Source organism: Eucyclogobius newberryi, unplaced genomic scaffold, assembly GCF_026437365.1.
Source record: "Eucyclogobius newberryi isolate DKJ021-1_F unplaced genomic scaffold, fEucNew1.0.hap1 SCAF_7, whole genome shotgun sequence".
In the NCBI taxonomy this organism is placed as follows: domain Eukaryota; kingdom Metazoa; phylum Chordata; class Actinopteri; order Gobiiformes; family Gobiidae; genus Eucyclogobius; species Eucyclogobius newberryi.
Window position 1 is genome coordinate 14314483 of NW_027316389.1, and position 21520 is coordinate 14336002.

General features: G+C 40.5%; 2 protein-coding genes across 2 annotated transcripts; both read right to left on the bottom strand.

Annotated features, from left to right (window-relative positions):
• Nucleotides 1-1141: 1141 nt before the first annotated feature.
• Nucleotides 1142-4960, bottom strand: LOC140348977 (dihydrofolate reductase). The gene is made up of 6 exons (XM_072435158.1): nucleotides 4830-4960; nucleotides 3575-3624; nucleotides 3389-3494; nucleotides 3179-3305; nucleotides 1405-1520; nucleotides 1142-1317 (listed from the first exon to the last, which is right to left on the bottom strand). The coding sequence occupies exons 1-6, from the start codon at nucleotides 4928-4930 to the stop codon at nucleotides 1233-1235; spliced, it is 585 nt and encodes a 194-aa protein (XP_072291259.1). The 5' UTR covers nucleotides 4931-4960; the 3' UTR covers nucleotides 1142-1232.
• A 4075-nt stretch (nucleotides 4961-9035) lies between these two features.
• On the bottom strand, nucleotides 9036-16132 carry cry1b (cryptochrome circadian regulator 1b). The gene is made up of 11 exons (XM_072434785.1): nucleotides 15905-16132; nucleotides 11896-12004; nucleotides 11640-11782; nucleotides 10878-11062; nucleotides 10696-10784; nucleotides 10489-10629; nucleotides 10095-10406; nucleotides 9851-10002; nucleotides 9572-9774; nucleotides 9371-9475; nucleotides 9036-9252 (listed from the first exon to the last, which is right to left on the bottom strand). Exons 1-11 carry the CDS (start codon nucleotides 16060-16062, stop codon nucleotides 9161-9163), a joined length of 1689 nt encoding a protein of 562 aa, XP_072290886.1. The 5' UTR covers nucleotides 16063-16132; the 3' UTR covers nucleotides 9036-9160.
• Nucleotides 16133-21520: the final 5388 nt, after the last annotated feature.

Here is a 21520-nt window from a genome sequence, read left to right on the forward strand (position 1 = left end):
GGGACTTATTTTGGACCTTTCCCTTTCTTTTCCATTGGATGCTTTACTCTCCTAAATTCATATTAAAAATGTTAACCCATTAGTCTTTTTTTAAAATAATGCATTTGATTTTGAAAAATTATATATTTATTTGAATGTGCATGAGCAGTGTAACTACCACAACCATCTATGCCAGTTAGCCCACACGTGGGCCTAACATTTACTATGGGGATATGTTTGAACCATATTCCAACAGTAAAACAAGAGAAAGATACATAAAGTGAAGTAACAAAAAACAAATAAACCTCCATAAATAGTCCATACAACATTACCAAAAAAATCTTGTTTTCAAAACTAGCAGAAGAGCAAAGCGGTTGAAGCATATCAGAGACAATCTCTTCCACTGAAAGCTGAAGACTCACAACTGTATCTTGACGGATGATCTGAGTAAGCTGTAAAACATATTCCACACGAATGCTTCCCATGACATTTTCCTGTGTTTAATGGTATTTAAGAATAGGTTCAGATGGCTGGAGCCTTATGTTGGGTCTACAGCCCCTTGAATAATAGACCTAATGTTTACGGGTTTGCATGATCTTATTATTGACCTTTACTTGCAGGTGGAGAATATCTTAGATGTTTGTAACCTCTGCTGTCCTACATTTTAATGTAACTGGCAAGAATTTAAGCTACAATGGGTTTGGCTCCATCTAGTGGGAAAATGACATAATGCAGCTACAAAAAGAAAGTTATCTCTTCACAGAAACTACATATTTTACATTTAATGAACACAGTACAGTACAAGTTATTTCTTTGCTAAATGACTTCCTGCTCATTCATCTTCACAACAGCTTTATTACAACACAAGTTTTCACAGTGTAAGTTACAGTACATCATCATAATAATATCACACGGCATTGTGCGTTCACCATCTGTGTGCTTGGCCCTGACACAGACCTGGTGCAGTACCAGACACGGGCGGGCTCTGTCGTGGGCTGTTGACTGATTCATAGTGAAACATATTTTCACTGCAGCTGTGATGAGCCGTGGTGGACGAGGTGACACAGACTAGTAACAAACATAATCAGACATCAGAAGTACCATATAAGTGGAGATGTAGAGAAAATGTTAGGGCAATATTAAGATTTGGAATAAATATATAATCTTAAATTAAATTAACAAAGTTAGATAAGAACGTCGAGCTTTATACCATTTAGGATTTAGATTTACCCCTGACATTCAACCATGGTTCTTTATACATCAGTCCTTTTCTTGAAAACTTCAAATTTGAACTGTATTCCATTTTCTTCTTGAATTTCAGACGGGATACCAGGGAACCTTGTTTTGAAAGTATGATAATATATATGTAGTTATTACAGTTTTAAAGTAGAAAAGTAATCATAAAACAGTGTGGTTGATTCTTACTTGTCTTGGAGTTGAAATTTGTTTTTGTCAAACTCTGGGAAGAAAACATCACAGTCGAACGTGGCCATGACATTAGTCAGGTAGATGAGGTCACACCAGGGGTGCATCAAACCCGCCTGAGAAGACAACGGAGTGCTTTTGTATGCGCTCAATCCACAGTAATATACAGCACTTCTATATATCTATCTATGTATCTATATATGTTCTGCTTTGTCAGAACGTTCGTCTTTCCTCTAGAAACTAGATTTAAAGTCAGCTGAGGATGGCTGCTGCTCTTATGACCTGATAAGGTCAAAGAAAGATTATACTCAATTATTCTCCATTGTTTGAAGCCTCTACTTTCTTTCGGCTGAATATAGACCATGTCTAATTCATCTGCTCTTTAATACAGATAAGGATTACTGGAAGGTAATTCATCATCATCAGCATCATTTGCCAAAATAAGTTAAATTGGTTGTTCTACAATTCTAGAATCTGCCGTTGACACACCCATAGATGTGTAGCATTTTTTTTTCTGTATTTTCATATTAGAATAATAATAATTGAAAACTATGATCAGCATTATTTTTTTATCCAACACAAAAACATCAAGTGGAATTTAGCCCTTGAGCTACAACCTGGTCCTATGCCCCTCTCCTGTTCAGGTTAATGTACTGTGTACATTGTCCCTGTCTCAAAGATGAGGCTCATGTTGAAATCACGTGATTATTTGTATATAATACTGGCCGTGGCTACAGAGCCGCGGCGCGGTCAAATAGCCCAGTGGTTTCAGGAGCCGCGGCACGGCCATTTAGCCTCATGGCTAACCCTAACCCTAACACTGACCCTAACCTTTACCCTAACCTTTACCCTAACCTTAACCCTAACCCTGACCCTGACCCTGACCCTAACCTTAACCCTAACCCTAACACTGACCCTAACCTTAACTCTAACCCTAACCTTAACCCTGACTCTGACCCTAACCCTAACACTGACCCTAACCTTAACTCTAACCCTAACCTTAACTCTAACCCTGACCCTGACCCTAACCCTAACACTGACCCTAACCTTAACCCTAACCCTAACACTGACCCTAACACTGACCCTAACACTGACCCTAACCTTAACCTTAACCTTAACCCTAACCCTAAACCTTTCAGGAGCTGCGGCTCTGTAGACACTCCCTATAATATTATAGAATGAACTGACATGATTGTACTCAGAACTTGTTATTTCTTTTGTCAGTTGACGTGTCATTGTAAATGACTCATCACTGATTCCCAACAGGTTCGACATGTATGTGTGATACTGGATCCTATTGATGAGTGCACATGGAACATACTTTTATTTGGTTCTATTTCATTTCATAAACACATTAAGAAGTTTTCTTTGCCTGTCCAAGATCTTCTCAATTTGTTTTCTGCTTTTGACAGTATCTTCAATCAAACAGTCAGGAGCAGTGGATAAGTGCAGTGTCTTGGCCCCTTGCCCAGACCCTGGTCAGGACCTTACTGTAGGATAAGCCCACTGTGCATCCGTCTCACTGTCAATATGTATGAATATGTCTGTGTTTTTCCAATGTATATTAAATAAAATGTGTCTTTCCCTCTGCCCCAGGTCACCCTTGGTCTCAATGTCAAAGTGTTTTTACCGGGTTAAATAAAGGTTAATAAATAAATAAAGATGGTTCCAAACAATGAGGTTACACAAATTGTATATAGATGTGTGCCAAATCAACAGTATCAACAGATACTGTGATAGACCTTCTACAGAAGGAGAAACCTAGAGTTTGTACCTCATAAACCCGAGTGCCTCCAACATCCCAGATGGTCTCTACGATGTCACTGAGCGGTGGCTGTGAGGCCAAGAGCACCGCGCTCTCAAAGTCCTTACACAGAAAGTGGGCATGCTTTGGAACTGTTCTGTACAGGTACAGAACATATGAAATCAGTTATTTAATTAAGATAACAGCAGAGCAAATGTCAAACATGGCACTGTTACTTACTCCAGTGTGTTACTCAAAACCACATGGAGAGTATTGGCCAGAGGGAATATTTCCTCTGGGTTGGAATACCAACATAGTTTCCCCCAAATCAACATGTTAATTTTTCCTGCAAGAGATGAATGAAGAAACATTTTTACAGAAATCTAACATTTCTTTACTTCAACCTTCAAAATTCTGGTGGCCGACCTGGTTTAGCCACAGCAGTGACGTTGTTGAGGAAGTACTGGAATTCAGACCTGCAAACAGACCAGGTTCACATTAAAGGGAATTGCTCATTTCTACTTCTATTAAACAACCTGTTCTGTTGATTATACTATTAGACAATACTCTTTATGTATCTCTTTTCCTGCCTTTGATGTCCTACATTTACACGGTCAGAGAAAACTAGAGTAGTCAGACAACCTAATAATTAGATCTGATTTTGGCTTGAGAAATCTGTGCATCAAAAACACTTGGCGACATGTGTCAGTTAATTAGTGGATATTTAGAATAACTTATAATTTGAAGACAAAGTACAATGAATTTTAACACTTTTCCGCTTTCATTTTTGTCTTTGTCACATTAGTTTACATATTTATTTATTTTTTTAACATCTTCCATCCACACCTTTTCAAACACACTGTTTTCTTTTATTCTTCTCTTATATTCTGCATCGTTTTAGATTGCTGTTTCACAACTGTTATTTTATTATGTGTTCTGTCATGTCTGAAATAAAGGTAATTGATAAATCAATGTTTAGTAATGTTTTTCAACCTCACATACTAGTTGAAAATGAACACTACCAACACAAACAGTGGCAAATCAGAAATGTAGCAAACTGATTATTATCTGTTTTGGGGTGGAATTTGACATTTTATCAAGGCAATACTTAGAGTCACACTGTTTGAAACATTTTACTATCTATTTATCCATCTATCCATCTATCCATCTATCCATCTATCCATCTATCCATCCATCTATCTATCTATCTATCTATCTAGTACAAGGGTGGGCAATTATTTTCCTCCGAGGGCCATATTCGAATCCAGGCAAGTAGCGGAGGGCCGGCCCGCGATCATTGGTGTTCATTTTTTTTTTTTTTTTAAATATATAGGCTATTGAACCTATGATTTAATTCATTACACGTCATCTCTATTAAGGATACAAGGGCAGACAAATGCCTAAGGGCATTATTACTTGCCATGTTTGGCGGGCCGGATTATTAAGACGAACGGGCCATATGTGGCCCGCGGGCCGTAGTTTTCCCACCCCTGAAGATATGTTACATAGTTTGTAATTGTGCTTCCAGGTTCATAAGTTTATCATTATTCACAACTTCACCTCGGAATTCTCACCAATTCCTTGGCAAAGTTTCTAAACAAGAGCTCTATTGTCTCACACACACACACACACACACACACACACACACACCAGCCGTCAGTCACGTGTCTCTCTGACTCACGGTAGACGCCAGGGGAGACTCCCGTCCTTCCCGATGCCCAGACCTTGACACGCAGCTGCGATCAGACGCAGTGGTTTCCTCTGCGCTCTTCCCGTCTCCATCTTCAGAGCAGGTCGATGTCAGCCACAGGATTTGCCTCCGCGTCCGCCGCAGACTCGGTTTTTAAAACTTTGGGCTCAACTGACCCCGCCCACGAAACAACAGCGGTCATTGATTGGTCACGCGTAAAACGCCACATTTCAGGAACGCGCGAACGTGTCTGGATCTATAATATAATAGATCTATGCGCGGTCTGCTGACAAGGCCTCTCGAGGACAGCGATTTTACGCATTTTAGTTTCACTTTATTTTTACACTGGTTGTGAAAGCGCAGTAGATCTCTTTGGTTTAATAATTGCTGAGAAAACATTGGGTTTTACAACATTATGCACAACTTTTAGGCAAATTCATAGGCTTGCTGGGAAACTCTTAAAGCAACCTGGACCAAAGTTACACATTAACCTTTTCTGGTGGTGTTCAGGTTAGTCCCGTAAAATCCTCCACAGTGTCATGGATCATGTCAAATTTAAAACACAGCATGAGTTTTGATCTCACGTGTTCAGTTCAATGGCTTGAACTAAAGGGTTTGAATCAAGGGTCCCGATTGTTAAACGGCCAGAAAATCAACATAGTCTAAATTTTTTTTATACTTTAAAAACTCAAAACTGTATGAATATGTAAACGTTATATGATGCTTAATGTTTGTATTACAGAACAACATGCCGTATACCAGAAACATTCAAATAAAATAGTGAATAGTTTTTTTGGACAGCAGTGTTTTTCACCCCCTTCCTGCTGGACCCCCTGCAGTTCACCAACAGGTCTGTAGATGCAATTAACCTGGCCCTCCACTTCATCTTGCAGCATCTGGACTCACCAGAAACCTACGCCAGTATTCAGTTTGTGGACTTCAGCTCTGCATTCAACACCATCCTCCCTGCTCTGCTCCAGGAGAAGCTATCCCAGCTCAGCGTGCCTGACTCCACCTGCAGGTGATCACTGACTTCCTGTCAGATCGGAGGCAGTGTGTGCAGCTGGGGAAGAATGTCTCAGACTCTCAGACTATCAGCACAGGAGCTCCACTTGGCTGTGTGCTTTCCCTTCTGTTCTTCTCCCTGTACTCAAACTGCTGCGCCTTCAGCCATGACTCCATAAAAATAATGCGTTAAGTACTTCTCCAGGACTCTGGGACGAGTAGGTTTGATCACAGATGACCCTTCTCACCCTGGTCATGGTTTATTTGAGCTACTCCCCTCAGGCAGGAGGCTACAGTCCATCCGGACCAAAACCTCCCGCCATGAGAACAGCTTATTTTCCCATTGGACTTATGATCCCCCTATTCTAACCCTAACCCCATAGTCTATTTTCCTTTTGTCATTACATTTTAAATGTGATGCATGCCTTAACGTTGCTAGTATTGAAACTAGTATTGGTCTCTTTCAGACTAGTATTGTTAAGACCAGAAGTCCAAATGTTATGTTTGGAGTTTGGAGGGTTGTCACAACTTTCAAAGTTCTCAATGTTTCAAAGTTTTCAAGATTTACAAAGTTTCAGTTATTTTACTGTTTTCAAAGTTTAAACCATAAAGTTGTCTCAGTCAAAAGCAGCACCCTCACTCAGCCCCTCTCTTTTCTCCCATTGGTGAGTGCGAGTATCAAGGCAACGCAGTGTGAAAGAGCGCGAGGTTTAGCTCTCAGACAAAGTCCTTACCAGGGTCCAGGTCTGGACCAGGTCTTAACATAGTCCAGACCTAGGATAAAATATAGACCTAGTCTGAACCAGGTCCAAACAGAGTCCAGACCAGTTAGTCCAGAACCAGGTCTGAACCAGGTCCAGACAAGGTCCAAACAGAGTCCAGACCAGTTAGTCCAGAACCAGGTCTGAACCAACCAGGTCCAGACAAGGTCCAGAGTCCAGACCAGTTAGTCCAGAACCAGGTCTGAACCAACCAGGTCCAGACAAGGTCCAGAGTCCAGACCAGTTAGTCCAGAACCAGGTCTGAACCAGGTCCAGACAATGTCCAAACAGAGTCCTGACCAGTTAGTCCAGAACCAGGTCTGAACCAACCAGGTCCAGACAAGGTCCAGAGTCCAGACCAGTTAGTCCAGAACCAGGTCTGAACCAGGTCCAGACAATGTCCAAACAGAGTCCTGACCAGTTAGTCCAGAACCAGGTCTGAACCAACCAGGTCCAGACAAGGTCCAGAGTCCAGACCAGTTAGTCCAGAACCAGGTCTGAACCAGGTCCAGACAATGTCCAAACAGAGTCCTGACCAGGGACTGAGTACAAACCAGGTCCAAACAGAGTCCAGATCAATTTAAAAGCCCAGGCCAGATCTGAACCAGGTTTACTGCAAACTATTGCAGTAATACAGTAGAAGTACATAGACTACTACCATCACAATAAAATCACTGTAAAACAACAAATTTGGATTTTACACAATAAAACCACTTTCAAACAATGTTTTTCTGTTTTTATTTTATTTTACCTATTATTTTGTAGACTTTGCACAAAATATGTTTCCAAACATTACACAGTCACTGGCTTCTGCCATTGCAAAGTTTCTATTTATTGTTGTATGTTGCACCTTTATGTCTAAGCAAGTTCCTATTTTTTTTTACTTTTGTTCATTGACCATGGTAATAAAAGCTTTTCTGATTCTAATAGTGCCGTACTCTTTCCATTTCTGAATAATGGATTGATGATCTATGTTTCACTCTGAATTGAGTTCTAGATTTTGTGAATTCAACAAAAATCTCGATAATTCATCTTGCTGGCAAGGTTAGGATTGAACAATGCTCCGTGAGACGTTCAAAGGTTGAGAAATATTTTTATAACCTAACCCTGCTTTATCCCTGACCTGTCTGGTGTGTTCCTTGGACTTCCTGATGCTGTTATACTCTTAACAAACTTCTGTGGCCACAGAACAGATGTATTTCTACTGATATTAGATTACACACATGGGCTTTATTGAATCATTAGGTCAGCATCAATCTATCAGCAATCATCAGGAAACGTCTGACAGCAATTGGTTGCACTGAGGGAAAAGTGGCTGAATACTTTTGCTGCACTTTTAAATTTTATATAAAAAATATGGAAATCATGTATTTTTTTCCACAGAAATGTCAGCCGCTTTGTGATGCTTTCACAAAAAAATGGCTAATACAATTTATTTCCAAAATGTAGAAATGCAAACCACTGTATGTGCATATCATATTTATTAGTCATTTATTGCCATTCAAGCACATCAATCATGGTCCTTTTTGTAAAAAAAAATAATTTAAAACCACAAGACAAAATGGCGCTGTTGAAAATATTTACAGGTGTCCCATGACAAAATGTACAAAAGTTTTTAAATGAAACAAATATTTACAAAAAGGTACATTATTATTATTATCCTCAACATTGTCACCTCTCAATAGGCCCACATTACACAACTCGTGACGACTGTGCGATTCCTGTTCATGCCTTTGTCTATAGGCAGCAAGTAAATTGTAAGTACATTGCTGTGACATTGTCTATTCCATGGCTGTGATGTGTTAGAAGTGCAAACCATATTTTATATATGAAGTCTGTGCTTGTTTTACAGAATATAATAAGGATTTCAATGACACAGCGGTTGGGTAAGTAGTAGATGAAAGTTCATGGTCTATCTTAGATGAACATGTAGGTAAATGTATATACTATTTTGAGTTAATACAATATGGCAAATATCCAATGTAGCCACTCTCACTTCTGGAGTCACATATAATAGTCAATAGTGATTATACAAAATAAATACTTTTTTGGAATGGAATCACACATATGCAATTTTGTGATCAGTATTACCGATAGATTTAAAGATTTACTGGACAGATATGTTATGCTTGTCCTGTGTGACCTGGGACTGGTTTATTATCAATTATTCAATGAAATACACTTACTTTTAGGAACCATTACATTTCTGTGCAAGTTTGATTACACATGTGTGTGAACATATTGTATATGTTTCTTTTAGATCAGTCAGAGCTTCTCTCTCTTATTGCTAACTCAGATTGCATGTGGAGAAACTGCAGTGCAGAGGCCGCAACAATTAGAAATAATTAAAAGTAATGAGCGTAGATAAGAGCGCTGTGGTGCTCCGGATTAAAAGTCGGAAGTCTTTCTTCACCAGTTCAACAGTTGTGTTTGCTCCGCAGGCCGTCTGAGAGGCGCTAGCTGTAACGGTCGGTAAATGATTTGGACTGGACCTCTTTGTTATTGCTCAAGTAATGAATGGCTTTGCATTCAAAGTCCTTGTGATAGTTCTTTGTTCTAAAGATGCAGTTTGCTTTGCCTCCAGGACTTGGCGCTTCCTTCATACTGGGAGTCTTCATGGCGTCGTTTCTGTGTTGATTGTGTTCTTTCTGCATTGCGACACATAAATATTTTCACTTACAAATTGGCAAAAGCTTTTATTAAACTATACTTAAATGTCTATATTTTTGGCCGATATCTCATTAACATTGGTTGCAGATACACTACCTGTCCTGGCTGGTCCCCCCTGCGCTGAAGTATCAGAACCCGCTGGGACTTGACTACTTCCGGTCGTGAAATTGTTGAAATTTACAGGAACTGTTGCCAACAGGCCTGTAAAATAATCCAAACAGAATAGAGCATACCTCAATAATACAGATTGTAGGAATGGGACTGAGAACCATGATAAAGATTTGATAATGGGCATACCCAGTCCTCTGTAGCAAGAAAGCTGCTGATAAATTTGCTTCATTCGCTCTATGTTGATGCGGCTGGCTTCTGCATGGTTCACCATCGGTTTTGGATAATGGAGTCCAATAATACACTTGGCGGCCTTTTGTACATCTTCTGGAGCGTTCCAAGGATCATAGATGTACTTGGCGGGATAAGCTTGCAGAATGGGCAAGTAGCGCCTGCAAAAGCAAAAAAAAAGGTAAAAACAGGCAATACATTAGCTATGTCAGTAAATAAAGATTGCTGAGGACTAACCTTATGTAGTCTCCATTGGGATCTGTGCGACGGCCAAATCCTACAGGACAATAGCAGTGAAAGAACTGCTGGAAAAAAGAGCTGCACGAAAGCCACATCCAGCTGCCAGCGTTGACACTCCAGTCTGCATCGAGGAGCAACTCTTCGAAAACCTGGTCAATACGCACAGGCGGACACAGTTAATGGACTTTTGTATATCACGAGACTAAAACACTGTTGCGATATGTAAAATGCTCCATATTACCTTCAGGCCCTCTTCCCAGCGGATCCAAAGGTCTCCCCTGGTCAAGAAGCAGGCCACAGCGTGCCGAGCCAAGTGGTGGATCCAGCCCTCCTGCCTTAGCTGGGTCATAATGGCGTCAATCCAGGGGAAACCTGTCCTTCCCTCGGCCCACTTGGCTAAAGCCTCTGGATTTCTGTCCCATGGTATTTGGACACACACAGGGTTGCCATCCATCTTGTCAAAGCAAGGATTGTTGGTTGCAGTTGTGTAGAAAAACTCCCTCCATAATAACTGGCCGTATAACGAAAGTGGCGGCGAGCTATTCTTTTTGACCTATGACATCACACAATTACATTATAATATTACATCACATCATGAAAAAAAATGTCAAAAATATCTCACTGTCAAGTATTACCTTTTTATAAAGGTCTGTGAGTTTGAAGTAAAAGAGGCGACAGGACAGACAACCAAAGCGCAGGTAAGGGCTGAGACCCGTGGGACTGGCCAGTAAAGAGTTTGCGTTCATACGTGGACGCTCAAAGTTTGCTACCCAGGCCTACAGATGAAAAGAATATTAGAACAACAACGGGTTTTGAATCGCTCACAACAGAACACTGCGTACCTTTCTCTCCAAATGCCGCTCCAGCCGCATGAGTGCTTCCGTCTCTCCACCCGGCCACACTGCTCTCGCCAGCCCCTCGGTCTCAAAGCCTGAAAACGCACAAACACACAAACGTTCTCATTTTATGCACACAATAGGACCTTAGTTTTGTTAATGAGGCAATTCATTTTGATCAAGTTTACCAAGTTCCTCGAGCGTTGGCACCCCGTACTTGTCGTCGTGGTCGTCGCCGATGGGTCTGACACAGGTTCTGATCACCTCGGCAGTGATCGTCTCTGCTGGCAGCTCCACAGCCTCCATGTGGTTGATGAGGGCCTGGAAGCGCTTGTAAGTTAGCGGGGGCTGACCACCATTCAGCTCTATGATCCTAAAAATGAAGGGAAATTTTACTTAATGAAAACATCTATTGTAAAGGTCAATTTGACACATTTATGTTGTATGGTAAGGTTTTGCTTTTATTTTGGTAACTTCCTGTGTAACCGGAAGTGGTTTGTGAAACGGAAGTCTACTTGACACTCAGAAAAGACGCAGTAAAGTAAATTGACAAGTAAATTGAACAACGAAAAACAGACAAACACGGACAAAACACGGACAAACTCAAGGATCTAGCTACAGTCGACAGGGGAACAAGGTCTGTAGTTAAAACGACTGTATTATTGAGAGATTTGAAATGTTTAATTGACGAATATGTTGGGAAATATTGTACTAATGTAATGAGCTAGAAATACGGTGATTTACGGCCAAAATGTAATTGTTTTTTTTATTTTGTTCTGTCTAGCTCTTACGTTGGTTGAATGACAAAGAAAAGGAACCATTAAAAGACATTCAACCATCAGTTCTGGCCTTCTCAATTCAACTGGACGCTACACATCTATTGTAAAAAGGTTATAACTGTAATAACTACAGCGAAAAAAGCAAATGAATATCAGTAAAAAGGTACTCACTTGTCCAAATTGTAGAGTGTGTGAGAGATCCGCACCATGAGCTCCACTCCTGCCTCACTGGCAAGCTTCTGGATGGCAGCATCACGTTCTTTGCCAAATGGTTCGGAGTCATATTCGTATGACAAACGATTGATCTGCCATTCCTGTGATATATGGGTTTAATAACGAAGACACAATTAGCAGAGCCAGAGGAAATTGCGTATGACTTTAGCAGCAATCTAAAAAGCAAACGTGACAAAATGTGCGCTGGTCAGACCTTGAACAGGCGAGGGAAGACGTCTGTCGGTTGACCTCTGATGACAAACAAGCGGGAGTTGAGTTTACGGAGACTGGCATCCAAATCCTCTAAGCACTGGAGAAGAAACCTGGAGGCGAGACAAAACGTGATTAGAGTAGTTCTCTTGTTTCCGAAATATGACATACATTCAAACAAAGGACACTATTTACACATTAAGGAGATGAAATAAATGAAAATAATGGCGATCACATGAATGTAAGGCAAGGCAAGGCAAGGCAAGTTTATTTGTAGAGCACATTTCATACACAAGGCAATTCAAAGTGCTTCACAGCAGGAAAAATGCATTCAAATCACAAAGAAATTACAGAAACAGAAATACAATAAAATTAACTAAATTAAAAATTATCAATCCAACTGATTTTCTAAACTAATAAAATCACAAACAAAAGAGAAGAGTGCAAAGAAAAAATCCTTTCAGTCATATGCGCAGCTAAACAAAACTGTTTTTAGCTTAGATTTGAACATTGTCAGAGTAGAAGCCTGTCTCACATCTTCAGGAAGACTGTTCCAGATTTTAGCTGCATAAAACTGAAACGCAGATTCCCCATGTTTTGTCCTGACTCTGGGCACCAGCAAGAGGCCGGTCCCTGAGGTCCTCAGAGTCCGAGATGGTTCATATGGCATTAACATATCCAAGATGTACTTTGGTGCTAGGCCATGGAGAGACTTGTACACAAGCAGAGCTGCTTTAAAGTCTATTCTCTGAGCCACAGGGAGCCAGTGCAGAGACCTGAGAACAGGACTAATGTGATCATACTTCCTGGTTCTAGTCAGGACCCGAGCAGCAGCGTTCTGGATGTACTGCAGCTGTTTTACAACTCGTTTGGAGAGACCAGTGAGCAGGCCGTTACAGTAGTCTAATCTACTGGAGACAAACGCATGGATAAGTCTCTCTAAATCTGGTTTTGACACTATATTTTTGATTTTGGCAATGTTTTTTAGATGGTAAAAAGCTGCTGATGTTATTGATTTGACCTGGCTATTAAAGTTCAAGTCTGAGTCCATTATTACCCCCAGATTTCTAATTTGGTTTGTAGGTTTTAGAGCGAGACTCTGGAGGTGACCGCTAACACTTTCTCTTTGTTTCTGTGGGCCAAAAACGATTATTTCAGTCTTGCATCCACAAACTGATCTGTTGGATGCAGTGACAGAGTGAATCTACTGGTCCATAGTCACCTGCCGATAGTGAAACATAGATCTGAGTGTCGTCTGCATAATTGTGATAGGACACATTTTCACTGCGTATCAACTGACCCAACGGCAGCATGTAGAGGTTGAACAGAAGGGGACCCAGGACTGACCCTTGGGGCACTCCACAGGTCAGGGTCATGTGGTCTGAGACACAGCTACCAATTTCAACAAAGTACTTCCTGTCTTCCAGATAGGACCTTAACCAGTTTAGGGCAGTGCCAGTGATGCCCACCCAGTCCTCTAGTCTCTGTAAGAGGATCCCATGATCGACAGTGTCAAAAGCAGCACTCAGATCTAACAGAATTAAGACTGAGGCTTTGCCCGTGTCAGTGTTCAGGCGGATGTCATTTGTCACCTTGACAAGAGCAGTCTCAGTGCTGTGATGAGGTCTAAAACCTGACTGAAAAACATCAAATGAGTTGTTTATTAAGAGGAAATCTGTGAGCTGTTGGTAAACAACCTTTTCAAGGACTTTGCCCAAAAATGGCAGATTAGAGATGGGCCGGTAATGACTCAGTACTGCGGCATCAAGACTTTTCTTCTTTAGGAGAGGCTTTATGACCGCAGTTTTCAAAGACATTGGGAATGTTCCAGATTGAAGCGACATGTTAAATATGTGAGTGAGTGGTGTTCAGCACAGACTTTAGAAATTTGGTGGGTAACACATCAAGGCAGCATGTAGATGAACTCAGACTGGTGATGATCTCATGGACAGTTTTGTCAGTTACTGGTGCAAAGTGAGTTAGCTCTAAGTGTCTTGGTGGTTTTAGGGTAATTTTTTGCATTGTGGGATTTATAGCATTTTTAATGCCCTGAACTTTGTCATTAAAGAATAATGCAAACTCATTACACTTGGATGTGGAAATGAGTTCTAACGGCAGCTGAGCTGGAGGGTTTGTTAATCTGTTTACTGTGGCAAACAGGACACGCGAGTTGTTACTGCAGCTTCCAATTATTTCAGAAAAATATCTTTCCCTAGTTCTACATAAGATTAGGTTGTACATGTTCAGCTTTTCTTTGTAAATCTCTTTTTGAACCTGGAGCTTTGACTTGCGCCATTTCCGTTCGGCCCTGCGGCACTCCCTTTTCTGTGCCCTGACCGAATCATCATTTCTCCACGGCGCCTTCTGCTTATTTTTAACCATTTTAGCCTTTATAGGGGCGATGGTGTCCAGAACATTCAAAACACTAGATGTAACAGAGTTCAACAAATCATTTACATTAGAACATGAGACATTTTCAAAGTTTATCATTTCCATAAACAGTGCACCTGTGCCATCACTTATGTGTCTCCGCTGAACAACTGCAGGACCAACCGGAGGTTTGGGAGAAACAGACAGGTCAAAGAAGACACAGAAATGATCAGACAGAGCAACATCGATCACATTAACATTTGAAATATTTACCCCCTTTGTAATTATGAGATCTAGAGTGTGTCCTTTGCTGTGGGTGGGGCCTCTCACATGCTGAGTAAGACTGAAGGTTTCAAGGACAGCATCAAGCTCTGTATGTAGACTGATAAGACTGATGTGTAAATGCATTGCTTTGTTAAGGAGGGTTTGATCTTTGTTTGGGTCAAAACTGTGAAATCTGTGCTGTGAGGAAAGTCCCAACGCACTGATCCGTTATCTCCAACCACTGTTCAAGGATGAGTGAACGCCGGAGTGAAAGAGTGTGTGAATGTGGTCCTCAGAGAAAAGACTACATGATCGTAAAAGTAACAGAAATGTCATGTTCAGGGGAATTTGAGTCATTAAGATGCAAAAATGTAAAATATGGAGTGAAATATCTAGGATAAGGAACAGGTAAAATGCGAAATACAGGAACAAAGAAATGTAGAGAGAAGGTTTAAGATAGACAATGTATTTTTACAGTATTTTTGTTAAACTTCAAAAACATAAACTAGTGGGTAGCCTGCTACAATGGGATGGGACGAATATGCCTCACAGTCCTGAAATATTCTAAATTATAATTAAAGCCATGGTTTCCACGCATTTTTTGAAATGATCAACCAAGAAATGTCCAGGATATTTTAGACAATGTAAACTCTGTGGAGTCCAGAAAATACATGACTCGCTTATTCCAATGTTTTATCAATTAAGATCCACAACAAATACAACTCTCACTGATATTTCTCAAACTCAATAAAACATTAGCCTAAAACATTAAAAGATATTTTTATCTTTACTTTTCTCCTTCTTCCTGTACTTTCACAATAATTATTATTGCATTTGTATCAAGACAAAACAAATATTTTCATCTTTATTAAATGTATATATTTTGCATTAAAACTGAAGTATTTGTTTTTTACGATCTTCTACACACAAAACAGGTGTAATTTCTGTATTTTGAAGGTTTTTTGATACATTCAGTTGATCTGATTGATAAAAACAAATAATATGTGTATTTAGGATGTAAATAATTGTTTAAAAGACCAGGATTTGGCTGAGAGGACACCAAAAAGTATGTCTCTGATTATTATAACTTTCTGGACTCCAAACATCCATTTACATTCAGAGCAGCAAAGCTCTGGGTAGTTAAATCATTTTCTAAATATCTTTTTGTCCAGGACATTTGGCATTTTTTACAAAGTATTTACAAAGTTGGCACATTATTTTCCAGGTGTCCCAGTAATGTGTGAAACAGACTGTATTACAGGTTCTATATGGTCCATGGTGGGACCCTTAGGTGCGGCTTTCCACGCCCCCTGAACTCCATGTAAACACAGTTTCATTTCTAACAGCTGACTGAGCTACACCTCTGTGGTCAGTCTTACCTCCACCTGTTGATGCCCACGTTGGAGGAGCCTGCGAACCAGGGGTCCAGGATGTAGATGCAGCGGAGGCTGTCAGACCCCCGGATGGAGTCCCTCAAAGCCGCGTTGTCGTGCAGTCTCAGGCCTTTCCTGAACCAGTGGATGGTGTTGACCACCATCTTTGTGCTTTTCTTGTGTAGAATAAGGTCGTGAGGAGGTAAAAGATCCAGCAAAGATGCTCCAATGATGCAAATAACCCTAAACTAAAGGGTCCACTTATGTCCAAAATAGGATTCAAGATGAGAAGGCGCTGCGTAAACCTTGCTCCATTAATCCATCACCCAAATAATGTCACATGAATAGTGGCATGTGTAATCAGAGGGTAAATTGCCTATATGAATGCCACAAACTATGCTTATATTTGTAATCAAATAAAGCCAGCAATAAGGAGAACATGCGTTTTAGCAGGGTCCAACGACGTTTTTAAGCCCGAGATACGGCCGGAATAGCAAGTTAAACTACAACACGCAGGTATTTAGTTACTTTCTCGTGCAACTCCAACTACGTTACAATACATCTAAACTCACGGTCCCCTGGAATAACAAGTTGAGGCGCTCGGGATGGTGAACACATCGGCCACACTCCGCGTCTCTTCTGCAACAACATCCACTCCCACTCCCACGCGCACGCAGAACGGACGCCGCTGATTGGTCGAGAGCAGCTGTTATGAAACCCTTTCTGTGTCACGTTTCCAGAGCGTGCTTTCCTCTCGCTGTTTACAGGTCAACTCAGCTGCTATAAAACAACGTCATGAGAAAATATTTGAACATTGAATTTCACTTTTTATCCAAGGGTTCATCATTCAGTCAGAAAACCCCTATAGCAGTGTTAAAATTACGTATTTAGTAGCAAAAAAAATTAGTTATGCTGGAGATTCAAAGTAACCCGGATGAGCACATGTAAGGCGGCGAGGCTTGAGGATGGGCGGGGTGCGTTTGATTTACTCAAAGAGCCACAGCGGTCTCTGTTTCAGGCCCTTTTTATCTATGTTTTCAACACCGCCAAAACGTGATGAACTGTGATGAATGAAAGCTGCGTAACATTACATAAATGAAACAAACATTTTGATAGGCTGAGCATAGAAAAGTATATATATATATATTTCCAAGATCTTGTTTTAAGAGGAGCCATTACCATTAGAGCACAATTTCCGAAAAAGTCTTCTAAATGTGTTGTATACCAGGGAAGCTGCATAAATACCACATACTGTGGCACACTTATTTATTTATTTAGTTAGTTAGTTAGATATTGTGAAGTCAACTAAATTGGGCGATCAGGAAAAACAGGCCAAGGTATCATCAGGTATCATTAGGCGGGTTCGGGTTAAGAGAAGATAGATAGTGGTCTTCTCCGGTGAGGTTCACTGCTAGTGAGGCACGACTCTTTCAGAGTCAGATTTACAAACGCAAATGAACATATTTTGACAGGCTCTGCAGTTTTGTGTCATCAAAATGTTGGGACATTTCACAAAATGTTGTGCAATCCACTAAAGTTTAAACCAAGGAAAGAGAGCTCACCAAAATGATCAAACCTGACTTTAATCTGATCACCGATGTTATCAAAAATGATAAAGAACCATTGCCTCCGTTCATCTCTGACTGACATAACTCAACAAACAAACTAGACTGAGCAATCTATAAGTTTAAAAAGTTTGAACACAAAAATAAATTTCAGGGCAAGCGGAAGTCGATCCCATGCTCACATGAACTCCAGGCCGAGCCGCTTATCACTAGACTAAGTGCAGTGTGATTGTAGCCAGCAATTTTAAACATATCAGTCCGTCTGAAGCAACCCGTTCAACTCCGGTGTAGGTCTTCCTTTAGTTATAACCTCTTGCTTTGATTGAAAATCCAGATTTGCAAAACGTTGTAACTTGGAAACGTAATCGTCCATATTGTCCAGATTCTACATACACAATAATAATGATAGAGCACCTGTCCACACAGGAGCCTAAAACATGTTTCAGAAATACATTTCATACATTATCTAGAATATGGAAGCACAGAGCACATCGTCAGGGTGTTTTATTTGTTACAAACAGAGGGAGAGAGTGACACATCATTTGCATTGCACCAGCTCAGTTTGTGAGGAGTGTGTGTGTGTGTGTGTGTGTGTGTGTGTGTGTGTGTGTGTGTGTGTGCTCCGAGAGGCAGAGCAGGAGCTGCCTCCTCCCTGTATCTGAACGGCATTTTGACAGGTGAGGCACTGCATCCCCTGCCTCCCCTGAATGCACGTCACTGGTCGCGCGTGGGTTCACGTATCATGTGACCGCTCTGATCAATCAGAACGAGAGTTGCTAGAGCGGAGCTGTAAGAGCAGAAGCTAATTTTAAAAAAAAAATGTTTTAAAGAAAACTGAAGGATTTTCAACAGAGAAAATGTTCATGATCTGAAAAAAGCTAAAAAGACCACAAAATCCGACCTTTTGTTAAAGCTGTAGGCAGCCTGTCAGCTGAATACGAGCAGTTTGTTTTTACACTGCGCGCTATGGGAAAATGCTTTCTGGATTGTGTGGGATTTCTTTGGCTGCAGTTCCCATGGACTGGCCACTGGGGCCATGGGGCCCACTCAAGACAGGTTTAAGTTAGGGATACCCTATCCAGTTATTTTGATAGATTCATGGATCAGACAAACAGATCTGTGTCGATCGATAATGCAGTTTCCGTTTTAATCCTATTGGTCTGCACTCTGCTCATGGGCGTTTTTTCTAAACTCTCAAGTTAGACACTTTTGTGTCTCTCAACCATGAACCAATGAACAAATTACAAACAAAACAGTTACCGTACAAATATACAATGTAAAAAAAATCACAATAAAACAAAAATGCACAGTAAAAAATTAAAAACAGGATATATGTCATCTTAATAAATGTACAGGACAATATTTTAGACATCTAAATTATCCAGAAGTCCAGTTTGGAAGCACTTTTGGATTTGGCCAAGGAGAGGAAAAAAATAGCATTTATGTATATCATGTTTTGCTAATCAAATAATATTATTAATACCATTTTCAATCAGTCATTGATAAAACTGCCAAACAAAATATAGTTAATGGATACATTTGTAAAATTAATGCCTTTAAATTGAATCCAGTGTTGAAGGTCAAGCCAAAAAACTTGAACACATTTGAAAAAAAATAAAAATCTCCTTTTCAAAATCTTTGAGTATATAATCCCTTTTAAGGGAGTTGGTGACACTATAATTCAGTAAACAACTTTGTGTATTTTTTGTTATTACATTTGTAATTTGATAACTCAACACCATCCACATAAATATTTCTCATTACAGGGGTCACCTTAGAAAGTTTAATATCTTGTTTAACCGGGTTAATAAGCGATTGTGGGAGAGTCTTCATCATTTGTTTATATTCTTTGGGTTCAGCAGGTCTGATATTTCGCACAGAATTCACCGCATCACAAATTGTTTCCTTCTTTATCCATGAAGTGGGCAATTGCCCAAATACCTTTAATACTCATTAAGAAAGATCGATTTCCTATTTATAAGTAAAAATCTATTATTCCATATTGGAGTATTACGTGGTGTGAAATTGTGTTTGAAGGTAAGTTTCCAATATTTTTGTAAATAATAACCATCGATTCAAAAAGGATTTACAAAGAGTTTTGTCTCTAGTCACAACTATGTCTAAATATTTCATCTCTTTTTTAACATTAATGTTGAATATTGATTGCAGCGGGCAATCCCTAAGTGCAAATAATCTACATTTGTTGACATTTAATTGTAACCCAGAGGCCATTAAGTAGTTTGTAATGCCAAAGTACAATGAAACAATCTGTTTCAGTTGTTTTGCTTGTCTGCTGATGATACATTTGCAGGTCAATAATTTGTTTGGACAGTGGTTCCAAAACACGTACAATGTTTGCAATGGCAAGACAAGTATGAACCGCATTATGAACAAGTTCATATCATTTTCTGTGTGAATGGGTGTATTAAGTATAAGCTCTGCGTATATAGTTATGAACATTGTTCTTACTAATATAAGAGAACCACAGTTTTACAGCATTTTACCTAAAAAACTCAATTTACACCCCTGTAAATGACCTCAAAGTAATTTGAACTGGGGATGCTACAACCCTAGCCCACTTTAAAATGGGCCACATTTTAAGCAAAAATTTGCCACTGTTTTTTCATTCATTTCATACAATATCTGTACAATAGCAGGACAATTTCTAGGGCTCAGGGAAAATACTTAATTTAAACATGTTTGTTATAAATCATCAATATTGCAATAGTTTGATTTTATCCTCCTGCAGCATTTTACCTGATCCCATTTTGGTGCACAAGAGCTCACGCCCTTTACAGAAAAATAAATGTACAGATTTCAAATGCACATTTAATGTCAACCAAATAAAACATCACAGACCCTTTGCTGCAGTAAAGTTCAGTGCTGAGAGATTTGGGATTGGACATGCACCAAGCCAGTGAGCAGGTTAGGTTCTGTTACAGTGGACTTTCAGTGTTGCTTTAGAGATGCTCCAAACAAGACTGAAAAGTGGATTTGAGCCGGGACAGTCTAGAGTTTGAAATACAACCGTTTACTTTATGTTTATTTAATTCAGCATCATATTAAATCACTGGCTCATTTTACCACTTCATGTGACTCAGTTTTGTTGATAAAGGTAAAATTGACCACAAAGTAAGACTTGAAATGGAAATAACTCTTACAAAATGATTTAATTGTAAATTATCTTTTTACTGAATAATGGAAGGAAACTCGTGGCTCATTAAGGACAAAACTGATGTGGAGGTTTATGAGGTGTAAATAAATGACCTCTAAAATTAGGATATCTTTCAGAAAAATGAAGCCATGATTTAAACGGGGTACTAAAGAGACCAACAACATAGGACTGTTGTAGGACTGTCTTGGTTGACACGTCTCTGCAACATCGCGTGGCGGTCGGGGACCGTGCCTCTGGACTGGCAGACCGGGGTGGTGGTCCCTCTGTTCAAGAAGGGGGACCGGAGGGTGTGTTCCAACTACAGAGGGATCACACTCCTCAGCCTCCCAGGTAAGGTCTACTCCAGGGTACTGGAGAGGAGAATCCGACCGATAGTCGAACCTCGGATTCAGGAGGAGCAGAGTGGTTTTCGTCCCGGTCGTGGAACACTGGACCAGCTCTATACCCTCCACCGGGTGCTCGAGGGTTCATGGGAGTTTGCCCAACCAGTCCACATGTGCTTTGTGGATCTGGAGAAGGCTTTCGACCGTGTCCCTCGGGGTGTCCTTTGGGGGGTGCTTCGGGAGTACGGGGTCCGGGGCCCTTTGCTCAGGGCTGTCCGGTCCCTGTATGACCGGAGCAGGAGCTGTGTTCGTATTGCCGGCAGTAAGTCAGACCTGTTCCCAGTGCATGTTGGACTCCGCCAGGGCTGCCCTTTGTCACCGGTTCTGTTCATTGTTTTTATGGACAGAATTTCTAGGCGCAGTCAGGGGTCGGAGGGTGTCCGGTTTGGGGACCACAGGATTCCATCTCTGCTGTTTGCAGACGATGCTGTCCTGATGGCTCTATCAAACCCGGACCTGCAACATGCACTGGGACGGTTTGCAGCCGAGTGTGAAGCGG

What these genes read in the sequence shown, in the direction of transcription:
- LOC140348977 (XM_072435158.1), bottom strand. Translation starts at nt 4,930, where the DNA reads ATGGAGACGGGAAGAGCGCAGAGGAAACCACTGCGTCTGATCGCAGCT. An exon ending in CACTGCTGTGGCTAAACCAG is followed by an intron (nt 3,495 to 3,574) that starts GTCGGCCACCAG and finishes CATCTCTTGCAG; the next exon opens with GAAAAATTAACATGTTGATT. An exon ending in GAGGCACTCGGGTTTATGAG is followed by an intron (nt 1,521 to 3,178) that starts GTACAAACTCTA and finishes TTGTCTTCTCAG; the next exon opens with GCGGGTTTGATGCACCCCTG.
- cry1b (XM_072434785.1), bottom strand. Translation starts at nt 16,062, where the DNA reads ATGGTGGTCAACACCATCCACTGGTTCAGGAAAGGCCTGAGACTGCAC. An exon ending in GTGGGCATCAACAGGTGGAG is followed by an intron (nt 12,005 to 15,904) that starts GTAAGACTGACC and finishes TCTCGCCTCCAG; the next exon opens with GTTTCTTCTCCAGTGCTTAG. An exon ending in GCTGGGAAGAGGGCCTGAAG is followed by an intron (nt 10,003 to 10,094) that starts GTAATATGGAGC and finishes CGTATTGACCAG; the next exon opens with GTTTTCGAAGAGTTGCTCCT.